The sequence below is a fragment of the Mustela putorius genome, unplaced genomic scaffold (genome assembly GCF_011764305.1).
Source record: "Mustela putorius furo isolate JIRA1106 unplaced genomic scaffold, ASM1176430v1.1 tig00000083_pilon_pilon_pilon, whole genome shotgun sequence".
Classification (NCBI taxonomy): Eukaryota; Metazoa; Chordata; class Mammalia; order Carnivora; family Mustelidae; genus Mustela; species Mustela putorius.
In genome coordinates, this window is record NW_025421273.1 from 31130202 (window position 1) to 31150216 (window position 20015).

The window sequence follows — 20015 nt, forward strand, 5'->3', positions numbered from 1 at the left end:
AATTGTATGGTCATTGTAATTATACAGATTAATGAACTATGATGTCATTCAATAAAATATGGATCGGGAAGAAAGGATTGTTCACTCTGTAACGATTAAGTTCAATATTTTGGGTTGACACAGAAAAAAACGGTTGCTTTAAAAGTGTGGAATTAGGACAACTGTAAAAGATTAGGAAAAAAATGGAAGAAATCTAGACGTATCTTGGCTTTGGTAGTTTCATGAGGGTCTTTGTTCTCTTTCTGTTTGTAAGAAATGGGAATTGGGTGCCGTTTATGCAAGGAAGACCACAGGGAACTTCAATTGGTAGATTTGGAACAAAAGAAAGGCCCTATCTGGAAAGACTGGTGGATGAATATACATTTCCGGGTTTTTCTAATTAAAATAAAATGGTTATGGTATCTTTTTAAATGGATCTTTGCTTTAACTGAATTTTTCAACTAATTAATAAATTACTTGGTCCCCCTGGTTCTAGACTGTAATTTTTGTTTTCTTTTTAATCATTATCATAATACAACTGCAACATTGTGGTTTATAAGAAATAAATATTTGGGGGCACGTGGGTGGTTCAGTCGTTTAAGCTTCCCACTCTCGATTTCAGCTCAGGTCACAATCTCAGTGTTGTGAGATCGAGCCCTGCATCAAGCTAGGCACTCAGTGTGGAGCCTGCTTCAGATTCTCTCTCTCTCTCTCTCTTTCCCTCTGCCCTGCCCCCCATGCATGTGCACGCACATGTTCCCTCTCTTTCTCCAAAATAAATAAATCTTTAAAAAAAAAAAAAAAGAAAGAAAGAAAGATGTATTTGGTCTTTGTCCACAGTTCCTGTCTCACAGTGCTCCCCAAACCCTTGGATCTCCTAAGTTTTGAAAGTAATAAAGATGTCTTTTGTTATATCAAAGAAGGTGACTCTGCCCAAAGTCAGAGTTGGACCAGGTGGGCCAACCAGGTGACTAGAGGATTGAAAGTTTTAGTTCCACTCCCTGAACTCCAGGGAGGGGAGAAGGGCTGCAGATTGAACCAGCCAATGGCCAATGTCTTAGTCAACCATGACTATGTAATGATGCCTCTCTAAAAACCCTAAAGGACTGGGGGAGAGCCTCAAGGTTGGTGACCACACAGAGGCCAGGGACAGTGACACACCTGGAGAGAGCATGAAAGCTCTGTGCCCTTTTCCCAGCCGTCACCCCATGTATCTCTTCACCTGGCTGTTGATTAGTATCCTATAGCAGATCCTTTAATAAATGGGTAAATAAATGTAAGTAAGTACTACCCTGAGTTCTGGGAGCTGCTCTAGCAAATTAAAAGAACCTAAGGAGAAGGTCATTGGAACCTCCAATCTCCAGAGCTTGCAGATAGCATCTAAAGTCGGGTGAGGGTCGTCTTGTAGGGCTGACACTTCCCCTATGGTATCTGATGCTATCTCTAGATGGGCAATGTTGGTCTTGAGTTGAATTCTTGGATACCCTGCTGATGTCTCAGAATTGCCTGGTGTGGGTACGAGGAAAGCCCTCCCCCATCTTGGAACTGGGTCTGGAAATCCAAAAGGATTTGGATTCCAAATAGGAAATCTCTCCAGCCTGCTCTCCATCCACCTCAGAGCCTCTACATTTTTCTCCTCTACAATCCTCCGTGGCTGCCAGGGGTTGCAAGCGCTTCCTTGTACTGCGTGTGCCCTGTTTGATGGTCATCAATTTCACGGACATAAAAGCTGAGCTAGACAGTTCCAAAGCCCAGGCCGTACCTTTTGGAAACCTTGGGCACACTCGCAAACGATCTTTATGCTTATCTGGACATGGGAGACCACCTGGGTTTATTACCGCCTGCCTCCAGCAGCCTGAACGAATCTCTGATGTTGTTAAATAAACCTCCCTCACTACCAGAAAACAACTCCAGCTCCGCAGTTCTTTAATAAGGGAAACCTAAAGCTATGGACGGGTTGACCCTCACCGCCCTTAGAGTAATCATCATCTCAAATGTCACTTCTTTGGGATCTGCTGTAAATTCTGACCCTCTTGAGTGTCCTTTGAAACTACCCTGTTCAATTCCTTTCCAGAATTCATCATGATGTGTAATTTTATATTTATTTATGAATTTAAGCTCTGTCTCTCCCACTGGTGCTCGTTCCTTCCTTCCCCTCCCTCTCTCCCTTCTTTTTTCTTTTCTTTTCTTTTCTTTTCTTTTCTTTTCTTCCTTCCTTTCCCTCCCTCCCTCTTTTTTCCCTCTTTCTTTCCTTTCCTTCTTCCTTCCCTCCTTTCTTTCTTTCTTTTTCTTTTCTTTCCCCTTCCTTCCTTTTTCCTTCCTTCCATCCATCCTTCCTTCCTTCCTTCTTTCTTCCTTTCTGCCTTTCTTTTAGCTTCCTTAAGGTAAGGACTGCCTGTATCCTTTTTGTTCATCCTTTTATTCCTAGAGTCTGCACTGGGTCAGGTGTGTGGTCGAGGTTTTGGATGAATGAGCATATATTGGATAAATGAAGGAAGGATAAACACTATACAGGCATGAAGTTGTTACCTGCCCCCGCCCAGGGCCACTGACAGCCTTTCATTTGTGTGGAGCGCTGCACTTCTGCGCACTTAATTATGGATCTTTCCACACCACCTTGGCAGGACAGCAGCTATCCTTACGTTTTATGACAACAAGGAGTAAACCCATGACCATCTGAAATATCTGATGTTTAGTTCACAGGTTTGGCCCACTCTAAAACCTCTCTGATGGATGAGATTCCAAATATCCAACAACAGGAATCCCAGGCAGGCCTGACATTAACTCTTCAGCTCTTGAATTGATGGGTGAGGTCCCAGGAGTACAGGAAAGGCAGCCGAGGAGGTAGCGAGGGACACTCCTGGGTCTGGGGACTGCCCCATTACCAGGTAAGGGATCATTTCAATGTTTTAAGAAGAATGTTGAATTGGTCTGTATCTGAACATTGGTCCTCCTCTCTGGATCTTATATGATCACATGGATTCTGTATTTACTTAAAACTTTTATTTTTTTTGTTCATTGTATATTCCTGACATTGATTTTTTATTTCTTACAATATTATAGTAAATGTCATTTATCACAATGACTGTTATGAGTTAAATGGTGTCTTCCCCCTCCCCCACCCACCCCCAGATTCCTATGTTAAAGTCTGAATGCCCAGACTCTCGGAATGTGACCTTATTTGGAAAGAGGGCCATTGCTGATGTAATTCGTTGAGATGAGGCCACACTAGCAGAATGGGCCCTTCGTCCAGCATGACTGGTGTCCTTACATAAGGCGGAATGTGAAGGACGCATACACACAGTTACAGGGAAAATGACGCAAAGACTGGGGCTCTGCCACCCCAGCCCCCAGAGTTGTCAGAAGCTGGAGAGAGGCCTGGCAGGCTCAGAGCCTAGGTCAGCTCTTTTCCCAGACCCTTCCGAGAGAGCACGGCCCAGCCGACACTCGATCTTGGACCTCTAGCTTCTAGAAATGTAAGGCAATAATTTTCAGTTGTTTAAGCCACTCAGCTTGTGGTACTATGTTCCAGCAACCCCAGCAAACTAATACAATTACCGAGTTTTTTGACACCTCCTTAAATACTATGTGGAAGGCCTGGGTCTCCCTCCCCACCTCCTGGGCCCACCCTGTGATCTTTCTACAGTTCTCTCAACTCTCATCTCTCATCTACAGTTCACTCAGGCCAGCATCTAGGTCCCTGGGATGCACCGTGAAAAGAAGCCCTTACACAGAGAATTAAAAAGAGCCTATGAAATCAATCTTTTGTCAAAAACGTCCTGGGGTCAGAGGTGGGTATCAGGAGAGAAAGGAGAAGGTATTATTTCAGGCTTCACATCCCCAAATGCAAACCCTCAATTTCTGGGGCCCACTGAGCAGAGCAGGGACATCAGATGCATCATCATTTCTCCAAAGCAAACTCCCAGGCCTCTCCTGTTTCTGAACTCTGTTCTACAACAAAACTCATGTCCATTGAACTCTTTCTGACTGGCCTAAGTCCACGTGGTCCCCTTCCAGGCTTCTCCTCTGTTCTCAGACCTCAGGCTCTCAGTTCCCATACAGCTGTCAATGTCGCCCCTGACCTTCTCCTTGCAGGCTAAAGAATGACACCCCTTTAGCCTTTTCTTATAACTGTGATCCTTTAATCCGGCCATGAAAATAAGAATTGTTCTATGGGCCCAGCGCCTAAAAGCCATTCGTTTGACTTAAAGGTAAACTGGAATGGCGGGACGGGAGGGAAGGGGGTGGTGGTGGTGATGGGTGGAGAAAAGTAGGGTGTACGGCCCCCCATTCCCTTGTCGCTACCTCTCCTTGCGTTCCTTTCTTCAATAATTGGTTTCCAAGAAAATCTGGATTGTGTGAGGAGTCTGAGTGAACAGGCCTGTTCAGAGAGACAGCTTCTTGCTTGTTGTAGTAAAGTAACTACAATAGGGAGGCATGAGCTTCCCCATGCCCAGCCAAAGTGCCTGATACATTGTTTAAAATTACCCGGACAAAGCTGGTACATGTGTATTATACACCTATACCTAAATTATACATAAAAGCTGGTAGTTTTTGCGTCTGTTTTTTACACTTAAGCATTTGACTGTATGTATATATACAGAGAGAGAGATAGATATAGCATATATAATATATATATGGTTTAGCCATGTTGAGGTATCCTGAGTGCCCAAAGGAGGCTGCCCCATGGTTCTACCACTAGAAACCCCGCTATCAGACAGGAGTGTAGAAGCAAATGTAAAAATTATGAAATGCAAGGCAAAGGACCCAGTTCTCAGTTTCTGTAACTCTTGTGGAGAATGGTTACATGAGGATGAAAAGTTACACCAATATCAATAGTGGCATGCATTTCAAATTTAGATTATGAACATAAATATGAAGACTGTCTGCTTTTATGTTTTATACTAGGGCCAAAGTTACCAACCATTCTCAATAAGCAGCATTAATACGTTATTTATTTTTCAGAATCCTTCCTAGGAGGTAATTTTCAAAGAAAATGAATTATCAAGTGACATGAAAGGAAGAATTCACAATGAGATCTGGAGAGAGGAATAGTTCCTCTTGCTTAGAAAAAAACGTTGTGGGGGAAGAGAGGGGAGGTTGCAGATGGGGAAAAAAAAGTGCAAAGACTGAGCTATAGGGCAGACGCGACACAGTCCACGCTCAAGAGCTGAATAAGGAAGTGTGGGAAGAACATTAGGGTTGAGGGCTAATGTTAGAAGATTTCCTAATCCTTATCCAACATCATGCTGAATAAAAAGAAAATATTGCCCTTACCTAATGGTCTGATTATGGTAGCTTTTCAAATCCTGTCCAAGGCTGGTGGTGACTACAATCTGTGTGGGAGAAATACACAAGATCAGTTAGGCCCCAACACCTCACAGCATAAATACAGTCCTGGGTATTAATTACACATAAAATGGGCTGCGTAGTCTTTCACCTGATCCATTTCTGCAGAAATAAAATGAATACTTTACTAGCCCTGTGTATATTTTAAGATTAAAGAAATTTAATTTCTCCAAATGACTTCACATCTAACCATATCCATCACACAGTTTCCCCCAGTGGGGTTCAGATACTTCCAAGCTACAAGCCATGGTTTTGCTTGGTGTACTTCTGCTCAAACGTTTGTTGCATAGGAAGAGAAGGAAATGCATAAGATACTACAAGGGGTTTATGAAATTTTCCTTTGATTCCATGACAGACTTACGGGGAGAAACAGGTGGGTGCTGAGTGTTCCTCACGCACTGCTGTCCCCCCACTTTCTTTCCTTAAGCGTGGAGAATCGTCACTGCCATTTCAACGGTGACAATGTTTTTGTTGATAATGTTGTGAGCTGTCACACATTCTTCACGTGTCTTGGACGGCTTCTACAACATAAGCCCCTGGAGCTAAGGAGCTCCTTCTGCCCCCAACATCCAGTGCAAGCACAGAGCAAGGATTTAGGAAATGTGTGCTGAGCTAATGAGGGACTCAGAGGTGTGGCTACAACACTGTGTCTATGACAGACAAACTAACACATAAAAACCAACCCAATTCTCCATATGCAGCATGTTGGCTCAGAGAAGAAAATGACTCCAGTCAGTTGTTTCTCTAAACCAGCCACCGGCTTTAAGTCCCTGGTCCATTTAGTCCAAACAATGAGGATGGCAGTCCCACCGGAGTGGCGGATGTCATGTGGAAAAACAATAACGCTATTTTGGGGACTTACAGATATATTAGGAAGATGAGATAGGATGGAAAACAAAGTAGGACAAAAGGCAAAAGTCTACCAAAAACAAAAATAAACCAAAAAAACCCCCACTCAACCCTAGTTCTTTTTTCTTTCCTCCCCATCTGGTCTTTCTAATCCTTACCCCATCGTGTACTCTGCTAAATTAAATTCATCTCCTTAATTAAAGGACTACTTTGATTTGCTCTACTCTGGCTCAAAAATCTTCCATGATGCCCTGCCACCTTGAGAATAGAAATCCAGATTTCTTGATATTCAAGATTGCCGACATTCTAGCCCTACAGACATTTTTTTCTCCTATTAGTTTTCTACAGGCTGCCAATTTCTGCTCCAACCTGGTTTATCTGATAACCCCAATGATGTGCTAAATGTTCCCTCCCCTCCCCTCCAACTCAATTCCACCCAATCTGTAAGAACCTTCTCTGTGAAACCTTCCCCGAGCATCCCAGCGTAAAGCCCGACCTCTCTTCCCTGAGTTAACATGAATCATTTGGTAATTAAGCTCTCCTTATGACATCCCTTCACCTGCTTAATGCTTCTCCCATAAACAGTCAGTAAGCTCCGTGAGCAAAGAGCCTTGCATACATAGGGTGCAAAATAAATCTGTGATTTGCTCTGATGATTTGAGACCCATTTAAGTGACACAGAGTACTGAGCTGACCTTCACCTCAGAAGCAAGCAGCAACCAAGCTCTAATGCTATCCTAATCCTTATATAAATGGAAAGCTGGACCATAGTCTAGAGCTAGGTCACCTCACATTGTTAAGGAAACCAACAAACACACAAAAAAAATTCCAGCTAACCTTTTACAGATTCTTCTTAGGGAGGCAACAAGGATTGACCTGATTTCTTGTCTCCCCGGGAAAAGAAAATGTGATGAACCTAAACACCAAGGGAAGCCTGTGTATTATCTAATACATGAGACAAACAACACGTCTCTTCCCCTTCTGTTACTGGAAAATCAACAAATCAATAAGAAAAGCTGATGAGGAAGTAAAGTAGAGAGAAAAAAAGTAGCACATCGGCATCAAGTATATCAAGAAATGGAATGGTCTTCAATTATAACAACAGATTTGCCATAATCCATAAAATCTACATTATGAGAGTTTGAAACAGTTATGTGCACTGTTTTATAGTACACAGTAGATAAACCCCCTCTGTCCCACCAGAACGATCACTTAGGTTTGTTGGTTATTATTTGTTTAATGCCAAACGTCAGCACTTGTGTAACTGCCAAAAACAGTCAAACCACTTCTTGGCTGAACTAACTAATAAATTTCCTGTAAAAAAAAAAAAAAAGAAAAGGCATAGATCTGATAACAGTGTATAAACATGACCGATGTTATTTTAACATTTATCTCCACAAAGCCTATCTCCCTTGAGAGAGGGGGGAAAAAAAAACCAAAAACTGAATTGCTCAGATAATTGTGGACATAGAGCAACTATATTATTTACTCATTCACAATATGGTCGAAAGAAGCACTTTGGAAGTTAATTAAATGGGCTGGGATTTTATCAAAATCAGAAAAAAAATAAAATAAACTTCCATCTATAAAAGTTTGATCAGAGACGTGTAGAGCTGTAAAGAGCTTATCCTTTAGCACACATTTGCTCCCGCAGACATCCCTGCTCCCTGCCTTTACTGCAGTGCCTAATATGAAGGGTTTCACGGAGCATGCACACAGATACCTGGCCTCCATTAAAAGAGATATCCAGTCGAAACCACTCCTTCAGAGGCATGGTGAATTTCGTTTTCACGGCAAGATCTTCTCCTTTGACAAGATGCATCTGAATATGCAAGTGGCCTATAAGGAAAATTAAAACTTGTGAGAAATGACCAAAAAACAAACAAACAAACACACAAACAAAACAAAAACTTAGGAAGGCATGAAGTGATTACATGTTTTCAACAATTGGCCTAAGGAGCTCTACAGTCAGAACATGGGCCTTCTCCCTGCAAACACGAACAAAGCAAACAAAAGACCACACAAGTGAATTCCTTCGTAAAGAAGACATGTGTTTTCAGCTTCCAGGAAAAAAAGACGTTCCTGGGAAGCTGCATTTGAAAATCATCGCTCTCACTGAACCGCCACGTTGACGGTATCTTCCTTAATTCCCGACACACCTGCCAAGAGAGCATAAGGAAACCACGATATCAGTTTATCGGTTTAAATGTTCCATTTCATACTCACCCTCTTCAGTAAGAAATACAGACGGTGTGCCATACATCTCATTAGAATCAACAAAGTACAGAATCCCACAGAGATTGGCCTTGCAATAATGGAGTAAATAAAGCCACAATGAAACAGTAAACCTACAAGAGTGAGGAGAGAAAAAAAAATCTGCAGATTGATATCATCCAAGAACAGGTAATTATAGCTAACAATGACCAAGTAAATTGCTTTCTTTCCAATGAAGGGATGAATTTGCCTTCATGTTCATCATGGGAGATCAGCTTGCAAAGCTTGATTTTTGAGACAAAGGAGGTAGTTATTGAAACTGCGAAAGACAGGAGTTAAAAATCATTGTACAAAACTAGCAGATATTGTGCCTTGCACCAAAAACTCTGTTTCTGTGCCTTTTGGAGAACCTCACATGCTTGCCATCTAAATTCTTGATTAAGGTTTAGAAAGTCAGACATAAAATAAAAATCTGGATTTTAGTAAGAGGTGATCTGATAAGAAGCTATGCTAATTTCAATGATTAAAAGAAAAAAACATAATTAGGCTTTTTTGAGCAATCTTGTTTCCTTCCAAGATAAAAGCCCTAAGGTAGAAAAGTGTCGTAATCTGCAAATGGCATCGCTATATGTTAATTGGGACACGTAGATACTATTTTAATGCATACATTAGGTTGTTCAGGATCACAGTTCCGGCTGACCCATATGGAACAACTAATCTAATTGTTCCATTTCTGGACCGGGGCTATTTTAGTTGAAAAAAAAGTATTGTACATCTGTGATTTGTGGGGTGAGAATAAAATAACAGTAGTCAACTTAACTAGGACACATTCAGCCAAGATGTGTGATCCATCCGTCGCTCAGCAAATATTAGCTCAACACTTGCTTGACACCACACATTGTCTTAGTGACCAGCAGTTCCAAGTTGGGGAGCTGGGAGTAATTGCATTTTGCAGGCAAAATAGGAATCAAGGTCAAAACAAACGCACAGAATTCTCACCATGACCCCAGTAAACAATTCACAGTTTGGGTTAACGTGGCCGTGGCCCCAGGTTCTTTGGGGATATATCCAAACAAGTCTTTTAGAATTTTCTGGGCTTTCTAATCTGGCCTCAGAATCAGTTGGTAAGATACGCAAACAGATGGTGCCACACAGCTCCCTCCAGACCCACCCAGCTGAGCAAGCTCATGAAGATAAGTTATTACAAGGAAGCTTAGCAAGAACATACGCTCGGTAAAGTGACTCAAGATCTTTCTACAGCCAGCAGCATGGGAAGAATTAAATCACTCTGCTAAATCCATCCAGTCTGAGGTGAACCAGGAACTGTTTTCAGCATCTTCAATTCAGCAGAAGGAAAAAATATATATATCTGGGTTTTGCTGAAATCAATGGAGGAGATCAGAAGTTGGGAGATTTCAAGCAGCTCATCCAATCTTTCAAGACCAAAAGAGCAAAGTGAAGGCAGCAGTGGGCGCTGGCTGTGGCGGGCTGCACCCGAAAGCTTGCGAGGCCTCAGGCTCCCACACCTTGTTCCCCTGTTCGTGTCATTCCTGGGACCGACACAGAAAGTCCAAGGCAAACTGAGGACTGCTAGGGGCAAGAATAATTCAAGAACGCTTTGGGCCAAAAATTCTGTCCAAGCTGTGTGGATCTCCACATTTTCCCGAAACATATTACCAAGGTGTGACCTCCTAAGGGATTCCACGAGCCTGCCTTGTCTTCAAATTAAACAGAGGACTGCCCCACCAGCCCCCATCATCTGCCCATTCTTACACGGGGTAATCTATCCGCTGACGTCGGGTGGCCTCCAGCTCTCGGTTGTGAAACCTCAGGAACTTCTTCACAATGCCTGTGTTTTCTCCACTGGAGGCATAGAGAAAGCCCAGGAGGGTGACCACATCTGCGAACAGCAAGACAGCTGCCTTTCAGTTATCTCCAGAAAAGTGCTGCTTCCCAAATCACGTTCTTACCGGAACCCTCTGCCTAACTCCCATCAAACAGTTACAAGAAAGCATCTGAAAATATTAGCAAGCATTTACTGAACACTGATGATATGCCGAGTGCCTGCTAAGCCCTTTATAGAGAGCTGTCTCAATCCGTGTTCACAGCAACCGTGTAAAGGAGATTGTAGTGTGAGTCCCAATCTATAGATGAAAAGCCTGAAGCTTAGAGGTAAGATAACTAACTCCCATGAGGTCACAGCTAATGACAGTAGAGCCAGTCCACATGATGTCCAAGCTTGGTTCTAGGTTCTTAACCATTTCACATGCTGCCCTTCCAGGGCTAAGGAAAACATTCACAATTTGTGCAACAATAGAAACAGTTATCATGTGAGTAGCCCTCCATACCCTCCACACTGCTATAAATAGATCTATATCTCATTTAGCTAACTAGCTACCTAGGAAGAGAGTCACGTAATCCTCATTCTCATCCTCATTATTATCCCCATTCTGCAGATGAGGAAATGGAGGCATAGCTGCCAAAATGGTAGCTAATGTTTATATAACACAGAATGTGCCAGGCAATGTGCTAAGCATACCATTCCAGGAGCAATCTCATTTAATTTCACAACCATCTATGAAATGGGTGCTATTATTATCCCCATTCAACTGATGAGAAAACCGAGCCCTAGAGAAGATTAAGTAATAAGAGATGGAGCTGGGACTCAAACTCAGGCAGTTTGGTTTCAGAATCCATGCTTTTAGAAGTGCACAGGTATTTTTTCCTTCTGTGCAGACTTTCCAGTATACACCCCATACTACCCTAGGCAAAATGACCAACCAAACCCCTTAAAACTAGAGAGCCTTCCACTTTATTTAGCAAATGTGGGAGAATCCTGTGGCCCTAGAGAAGATAGGGTGTCCTTAATAAGTCTTAAAAGGAGAACTGACTTATCTCATCTATATTTAATATCTACTGCTTTAAAGGAGGCCAGAATGATATATATATATATTTTTTATTTTCCATACCCATCCCCCTTCAAAGAAAAAAAAATCACTGAGCTCAACTGAGGAATAAAGAACCTTTTTAACTTTCTTAAAATGCTCTTTGGTTTAAATGTCTGTGAGTAAACAGTAGAATTCATCTATTTTCCTGGGCTTCTTGGAAAGGGAAGAGTTAACTTCTGTGCAAGTTACTGAACGCCTCTATTGGCACAAATTATGGGAGCCTCAGCCTGGGATACTTCAGACCCCAGCTCTCACTCTTCAATGGAGAAAAATGTCTTCTAGAGAGAGGTACCTCTGGTTCATTAAAACTTAGAAATCACAAGAGCAAAGTGTTCATAATCTCAGACCCTGTGTGTATACCTAATAGAATTAAATAAACTAGAGCCAAATTGTCCCCAGTGTCCACAAATCTCCCTGTTTGGTGAGAGGTGGAGAGGCATTTGGAAACTCAGAAGGATAGAGCTATCGATTCCAAAAGAAACAATGCAAACTTTTTTTTCCTTTTACACCTTGAGCTCAGTTTGGGGACACTAGTCTTGCTGATCTATTATGTGGATGGGTAGAGGGGATTAGAAATGGGAATACTGCAAGGGTGTCTCTGGAATCCAGAGAGAAAATCACCATGCAGTTGCTGTCAGCCCAACCTTGGTTTGGCTTCCACTGTGTGGACTGGAACATAAAAGACCAGATGGCCACGGTAGCCCCCTAGGAGGCCTTCTGCTAGTGATTGCTGGTGAGTTACCTAGTGTGCAGTAGAAACATTTATCAAAAGGAGCAGGATTTGATTCTGTCCAACCTGACTTCAGGAAAAGGAGGCTTCATAAAGAGGTTTCCAAAGTGAAAGGAGTTAAAAGTCAATGCTGATGAGCCTCTCCTTTATCCAGGGATCAAAGTAAATCGGGTTGAGCAGAAGAACTTGCAGCAAAAGATGTGGAAGGAAAAAAATCTTAGACTGAAAGATCTAAAATAAATTTTACAAAAACACATACCTTTTGTACCCAACAAAACCAAAGCGGTGGTGGCTTTCTTGTAAAATCTGCAGCTTGAATAGTTCTATGATTTGGAGTTCTACAGCAATTTTTCCTTCAGTATAATATTGCCTTTCCATTTAGGTTAGATATAATAAGAATGAAATTTCAGAGCAGGAAAGGATGTTAGAATTCAGCTAGCCCAGGATAACATAGAGGCTTGTTTTCTAGTAAGTGATTGTGGCTGCTTGGAGCACCATGCTTGATTAGTGATGGCTGTCGTGGGCTTTAGAATGGGGAGTTAACAGCACCAGTGTCATTCCTCATGAAAGAATTTACAGGTAGAAAAACTTAAGTCCAAAGTTTAGGTTCAAAGAGGTTAAGAGACTTGCCCAGTTTCCTCTAAAATGTAAGCCCCAAGAAAACAGGGACATTACTTCAATCATTATCCCATCCCTCGAGCACAGAGCAGTGCCCAACACCTGACAGAGGCTCCACAAATAATGAGGGAATGAATGAATGAATGAATGATCACATGAACAAATGGGCACAATATGGCCAAGTCAGGATCTGAACCTGCCTCCCTCTTGCTCAGCTCTTTTCACAATGCCGTAATGTGTCCCATGCTGCCCAAACCAGATCACAGTCTCTTCCTTCAGACGCTTCTCTCAAATCCATTTCTCTGGCTAACTTTGATGAAGAAGTTAGGTAGGAAAAAGTCATCATGACAACAAACACAAAATACCAGGAAGATGGTTCAGATTTAGAACCCACCACCTTGACTATTCTTGCTTGTTTTATTTCCTTAAATTTTAGAGCAAGATGAGACATTAAATTTTGTATGGCACAAACTCCCTCATTTGGAGACAAGAACAGTGTTAGTGTCCCACTGAAGGTTGCATGGCTAGTAAGAGATGCAGGAATGAGTCAAAGCTGATCTCCTACTAAAAACCAATGGACTTGTTATTAAACCACATCACATCTCCCAGGTCTTCCCAAAGAGATGGGTGCTGCCTCGACCCTCCAGGACTCCACAACCACTACCCATCCTGGCTCTCCTTCAGGGTAGAAAGGGCTCCCGCACTATCCTGTTTCAGCACTATGGCTAGCGCTTACAGAACCTGACCAGGAGAGCCTGTCTAATAATTGGTTGTTAAATACTTTGAACGTCACCACCGAGCATGGTGGCTGGGGTCAGTCATGTAGCCCATTCTCTGGGTCAGCAGGGTGATCAGAGCTCTGACGTGGACACCTGCTCTGGAGACAGTTTCATGTCCATGTAACAAAACCCTACTCCAGATGTGCTTCAAACACAACCACAATGGTGCAGCTAGGATCTCAGCCCATTTGGGGAGAAGAGACAGTCTTGAGGCAAAAAGTAACTCTAAGTCTGTAAGTGGAAACAGGAGGAAAAGAAGTTAAGATGTTCTAACCTGGAGAAGGACAGAGTGCAGGTAAATCAACAGTACTTTCCAAATGCAAGACATTAAAAGGCAGGAGTGTTCAGGTGTTTCATTTTCTTTAAAAGAAAAGCCTGAGAACTAAAGCTCAATTTTCTAGCAAGTATGATTTAGGTCAGAACTTCCCCCCAAAGGATACCAGGCAGTGAAGTGGGCGAGTACGGAAGTCAGTGCCATATTCAATAGTAGGAGTGTTAAAAATAAAATAAATTTCACTCCCAGTAATTTACCCTGCGAATATACTCGTAGGTGTACACCAAGATACATGTACAGGGATGTTCGGTGAAACCTTGTTGCTAATGGTAAAAGACTAGAAATGACCTGCGTGACCATCAGCAGGGGACAGGTGAGATAAATTACGGGCTGTCAGGCTACAGGAAGCTAAGCAGCTACTGAAAAGAACGAGGTCAGGTGGCACACGCTGCTAGGGGGAAATCTGCCGTATTGCTAATGAATGCGGGACAGAGTTTATAGGGTCTTCCCATGTATGTACGAAGATGGGGGCTCTCAACTTAAGGCTTATAGGAGCAGAGAACATTTCTGGGAAGAAATGCAAGAAACTAGTGTGAGTGCGTTTGCCTCTGGGAAAAGGACGAGAACACAGGGTGAGTGGGAGCTCACTCTTCCTCCAATCCCTTTTACACTCTATTTTTTTTTGTTTTTTGTTTTTTGTTTTTTTGTTTTACCAGGTACATATATTCCTTTTTAGGCTAAAAACGTAGAGAACAAGGTCTGAGCATTCCCGTGCAGGCCGCGGGCAGGGGCCAGCCACATTCAGAGGCCTCCCCAGCCCTGGGCTCTGCGGCTATTCAATCTGCTTCAAAGAGACAAAGTCCAGTGGGTGAGGAAAACAGGATGATTCACATCAGTAAAAATTCAGCTTAAAAAAAGTGTATTCCTTTCTAATTTAGAACCTGGGTTAGGGCTGTTTTAGCATATTTCAGAGAGGCGGCATTGCAAAGTTTGGACTCCCGCAAAAGAAGCTGAGCCTTGGTTTTTCTCTCCTGAAAAGAAAGGATGAGAATAATACCCTTTCCCATGGGACTATCACGAGGATTAAATGAGACAATGTGCACGGAAAAAGTGTTCTGAAAATCATAAAGGGCCACACAGATGCGAGGCATTAATTGGTGTTATTACTGAGAAATTGAGACCACCGTGATTAACTGGAGGGAAAAAAAGAACTAAGGCTCTTTCTCTATCTCTTTTAATGAAAGTGCTAAATGCATTGTTCCCATAGTTATAAACAGTATCATCATGACATTGACTTAAATAGTCTCACTGCATCCTGGTACTTTCTCAGAGACAGGTAAAGCCTGGCTCCCCTATCTGACTCAGCCCTTCCATGACTTTGTTATAATAGAATTATGTTATAAGAAATCACACTTCTAATCCACTGGATCTGAAGATGAGAATGGGTTTTTGGCGAAAGGAAGAAAAAGTGGAAAAGAAGGAAGCTGCCATGTCCCCCAGTTGTTGACCTAAGCTGGAAGCTCAGAAAAACATTCCTATAGATGGACAGCAGGGCAGAATGCTTAATACACCTCCGCATGGCATTTCAGAGACTTCAAAAGGTGGCCCCCTCCCTGCTTTTCCAGTCTGATTTCCTGAATCGCCCAACTCACACCTGAGAGTCTACCTGGGTGAACAAACACAGAGCATGAAGTTTTTACTCGGCATTTCCACCATGTGGCAGACACTGGTAATCGATCTGCCTACCACTCTTTCTCACTAAGCACAGACTCAGCCTCAGAATCCTTCTCAACATCACGTTCTAGGTGACCACCCCAATCCCTCCTAGCTGGAATGCAAGATGAAACCTATTTGTCACCCCTCCCATCAAAAGATGCAAGCTCATCACCATCCTGCCATTCAGCTGCATTTTCTTCTCTGTGTGCCGTGGCTCATGCCTTCCCTTCCACCTGGATGCTCTTCCCCCTACTCCTTTTCCGACTCTGAAAACTCTACTCAGCCTTCAAGTCTCTGTTCAAAAGTCAGCTCCTCTGTGAAAAAAGCAAAGCTCGGAACACATAAAGACTGCTCCGTAACATTTTTCAATGAATGAAGGACTTCAAGTAAATAAATAAATAGCTTCGTGACATCCTTCAGCAGCATAGGATAACAGTTACATGTGGGGTTTGGGAACCAGACTACCTGGGTTCAAATCTCAGCTCTATCATGAAGAGCTGTGTGACCTTAGACAAGTCAATCTCCCTCTCTGAGTCAGTAGCCCCCTCTGTAAATATGATAGTAAGGCACTGGGCAGATTAAATGAGATACATAGAGCACTTAGCCCAGAGCCTAACACATGGTGAGTACTCAGTAACGGAATGTAGCTGTTACTACCGGCAGCTGGCTTTCCCTCCCCCATAAGCACCTAAAGACAGAGGGCACCATGTCTGCATCTACTAGCCTCCAGACTCTAAAGAAATTGATACATAGTAGATGCTCAATGTTCTTTGTTTAGTTGACTTAAACATGATACACATGGCATGGAAAGACAGGTACCAACAGAGGGCTAGGGAAGGCTCGAGGGTAGAGAGTTAATTTCTGATTGTGGGGATGAGAAAAGAAAGAAGAGTAGAGAATAGAAGAGAAGAAAGGAGAAGAGAGGAGAGGAGAGGAGGTAAGACGAGGTAAGGCAAGGTAATGTAAGGTTAAGGAAGGAAAAGGAAAGGAAAAGAAAGGAAGGGGGTGAGCAGGGGAACAGTGGAAATTTGAGCCAGCTACCAAAATATGGACATGATTTTACCACCTGGTGTGGCAGTGGGGAAGGCTATCCCTTGTAAAAGGAATTGATTAAGTCAAGGCAGGGTATGGGCAATCCCAGACTCAAACTCTGAGGGCAAAGGTGGGCTTGTGTGTGGTTGCAAAGGAGAATCTCTGAGCATGAGACAGCATCCTTAACCAGCACAACCCAGATGGGCGGTCCCCAGGCAGTTGTGGTGTGTGTGTGTGAGCCTTGAGAAGGCACACAGCCACCCTCTACCCCAGTGTGCTCCCTAATGTGGCAACACAGCTCTGTGGGGATGTCCCTGTGTGACGGTCACATGCAGGCATATGAGAAAAAGGTCCTTGCCCCTTGGCTGAGAGCATTCATCACTCAATTCACGAAGAGTCACTGCACGCCCGTTGTGTGCTAGGGACTGCAGTGCTAGGCACTGCACGAAACAAGGCTGGACCTTGGCATCATGGAGCTTGTGTACTGGTCCAGAAACATGCAACTGGCAACAAAGCAACGACGCATATTTAATTACAATGTCTGGGGACGATAAGGCTATGCAGGAAAATAACGACAGATGACAAGGGGGTGGAAATGGCAGGGGTGGGGCTGCCATCTGAGATGAAGGAGTCAGGGAAGTCTTCTCTTCTGAGATGACGTTAGCCCAGAGACATGACATCAGTGAGCAAGCTGTGAGGGGAAGGGAGCCGTCACAGAAATGTCCTAAAGCGAGAATGAACTTGTCAGCATGAGAAGAAGCTGGAAGGCCCATGTGGCTGGGGCAGGTAGACAAAGACGAGCATGGCAGGAGATGCGGCAAGAGAGAGGACAGGGACCCCTGGTACAGGCCATGGTAAGGGTCGTGGTGGAGGGTGGGGGTGCGGGGGGCTCTTCCTCACTGCAGTGGGAGGAACCACCTCCAGGGGGTAGGATAAATGGGACATGTCTGCACTGGCTGCCCTGTGGGGTGTGAGGGCAAAGCTGGGGGGCCGCTTGCAGGCTGTGACATCCACCAGTATGACAGCAATCCGCGAGATGAAGAATGACTGAATATGCAACGTCGTCTGGAGATGGAGGCCGCTGGACCCGCTGACCTCTTACGGGAGGACAGGCAGGGGGAGCCGCCCAGGTGGACCTAGGCTTGTTGCCTTTGTGGTGAATTTCTTTTTCTCGATGAGCTCATGCGTGAGTCAGGCACACGGGGAACTGGTGAGGGACAACAGCTAATGCCCGGTCCCTTTCCCCCAGGAAAGTTCAGCCACAGGTGCCCATGTGCCCAGAATGTAGCAGGAACAGGTGCACCAAAAGGACACGTGGCCAAGCCTGGACACACATGTGTCCTAAAAGGACCTGCTGACTTCTGATCTGGGGTATGTTTTCTCAGCAGGGCCAGACAAGGGTCTGCCGCGTGTGCACCAAAAAATCAGACCAATGGCCTGGCGGGGCACGGTCCTGGCAAAGGAGATAAAAGGCCAGGTGTGAAGGCAAGGGCTGTGTCCGGGTGCACTCAGCTATCCCCTTGGGAGCCTTTGGTGGAGGGGCACTCTAACAATACTCACAGAACAGCCCTGGGCATGGAGACTTTGGCTCTCTCTCTCTCTCTCTCTCTCTCTCTCTTTATAAAGGAAAAAAGAAAATGAAAGCAAGCCAGACGTGGAGCCTTCGTAGGACACCAGGCACTAGACACAGAAAACGTTCCCCCACACCCCACACTGGCGCTGGCTGCAGACTGCAAGGGGACCAGGCATGAAAGGCGCCACCCTGGCTCCCTAATGCCATCTTGTTGTTCTGACTTGACTCTTGTTCATCAAGAGCCGAACAGAGAAATCCTGCTAAGAGTGAGCCAGAGGCCTGGCTCCCTTCCATCGCTCAGCCGTATCCAGAACAAAGGTCGTGGACACTTTCCATAGGGCTGCTGCACACACTCTTTTGATTCCTCTTTTAAAGAGAGGGAGAGGAAATGTTCCCCTTTTTGGTGAACATATCACAGCCACGCAAACAGGGCTTGGCTTTGAGAGTGCATGGAGAACCCCAGCCCCCATTTGAGGTGACGTGAATGATTAGAGAAGGCTTTCCTCGGCATTATGCTTTTATTAGCTTCGTTCTCACCCCAAAAGTAACACCTGGAGGAAGATGGGGAGAAAAAAAAAAATCCCACCGCACTATTCTGAAGCTCAGTGAATAGGGGAAGGAAGAACAAAAGAAAGGAAAGGTGGTTCGTATTTTAAGGGTATGTGCGGGGCGCCCTAAGACCTCAGCCAGTTCATAAACGACTTCATTTGAAAACTTCCAGCCTGCAGTTTAGTCATTCTTCAATGAGAAATATGTGATTTGCCACACATGAAATGGAATCATTACACCCTGACAAAATCGAAGGCAAATCAAAGCTGGCCGTATGTGCCTTGTGCTTCCTTCTCCTTAATAAATGAGGTCTCCCTGTGGAAGGCATTCCAGAAAGATGCCAGCATGGGGTTCCTCCTGGAAGAGGGATGTACACCAATCATCAAAACGCTGGCAGCTTGAAGGTTTCAGACATTTAATTGCCTGCCCCACCCTACCAGCAACCCACATACACACAGAAAAGGAACTAGCCTTCTCCCTCTCCATTATCTGTATTTAAAGCCCCACACAAACATAGAATATGCCAGCCACAGAACAAGGCTATTCAGACCAAGTGCAGGGTAAGAGTGCATAGAACTACACAAACACAAAAGCACATAAAAACTGGAGAATTCTGCTTAAGGTCTGCAGTCTAGTTCAAAGGTACTAGGTCAATGTCACTTTCACTGTCTTGCTAGTGAGCTACAGTTATGAAAGACCTCACCATTAGGGGAAAGCTGGGGTAAGGATCCACAGGATCCTCTCCAATTTTTTCAACTTCTTGCAAATCTATAATTATGTCAAAATAAAGAGGTTTGGGTTTGTTTGTTTTTTTTCGTAATGCCACATGCATTCATTCTATGGCAAGTGGCCTGTGACCAACTACAATATATGGTTAAACAGATTCTCAAAACGCCCAACAGATACAGGGCTGTTTTGGGGTGGTCTCAGGAAATATTTGTCGCCATTGTTTTCTCAGTGTTCTTAAGTCATCTTGCCCCAAAGCAGTCCTCTTAAAGACCATGATGGGTCAGGCACCTACTGCGGATGGGTCTGCTATCCCAGACCCACGGGAGCTCAGTCACAGTTACTCAAGTTTGAAAACCCACCAGCTCTGATGCTGCTCCAGAGATCCTGGAGCTTAAAGATGCATCAGGGTCATGGGAGTGTGTTTAAAGTGCTGGTTTCAGGGCCCTGCACTCCACAGATCCTGACCAAGAAGGATATGGATGGGGCCTGGGAATCTGCATTGACAACAAGAGCCTCACCTGATTCTGTCTCAGCTGGTCCTGGAGCTACACCTCAGGAAACACAGTCAGATACCAGGTGAATGCCTGGGAGCATGGCCAGGTTAGCTCCCCATCGCTAGATCAGTAGAAGAGCCAGCAGGCCCTCAGCATCCACCTAGGAAGATGCCCTTCATACC

General features: G+C 44.1%; 1 protein-coding gene across 2 annotated transcripts in view; it reads right to left on the reverse strand.

The window, feature by feature from the left end:
- Positions 1-20015, reverse strand: part of SEL1L3 (SEL1L family member 3) — a 113802-nt gene that overhangs the window by 79995 nt on the left and 13792 nt on the right. For both annotated transcript variants that reach the window (XM_045076193.1, XM_045076189.1), the window contains exons 3-6: positions 10165-10291; positions 8404-8525; positions 7901-8016; positions 5257-5315 (exon numbers count right to left, since the gene is read on the reverse strand). In XM_045076193.1, coding sequence (XP_044932128.1) covers positions 5257-5315; positions 7901-8016; positions 8404-8525; positions 10165-10291 — 424 coding nt within the window. The remainder of the gene's footprint in view (positions 1-5256; positions 5316-7900; positions 8017-8403; positions 8526-10164; positions 10292-20015) is intronic.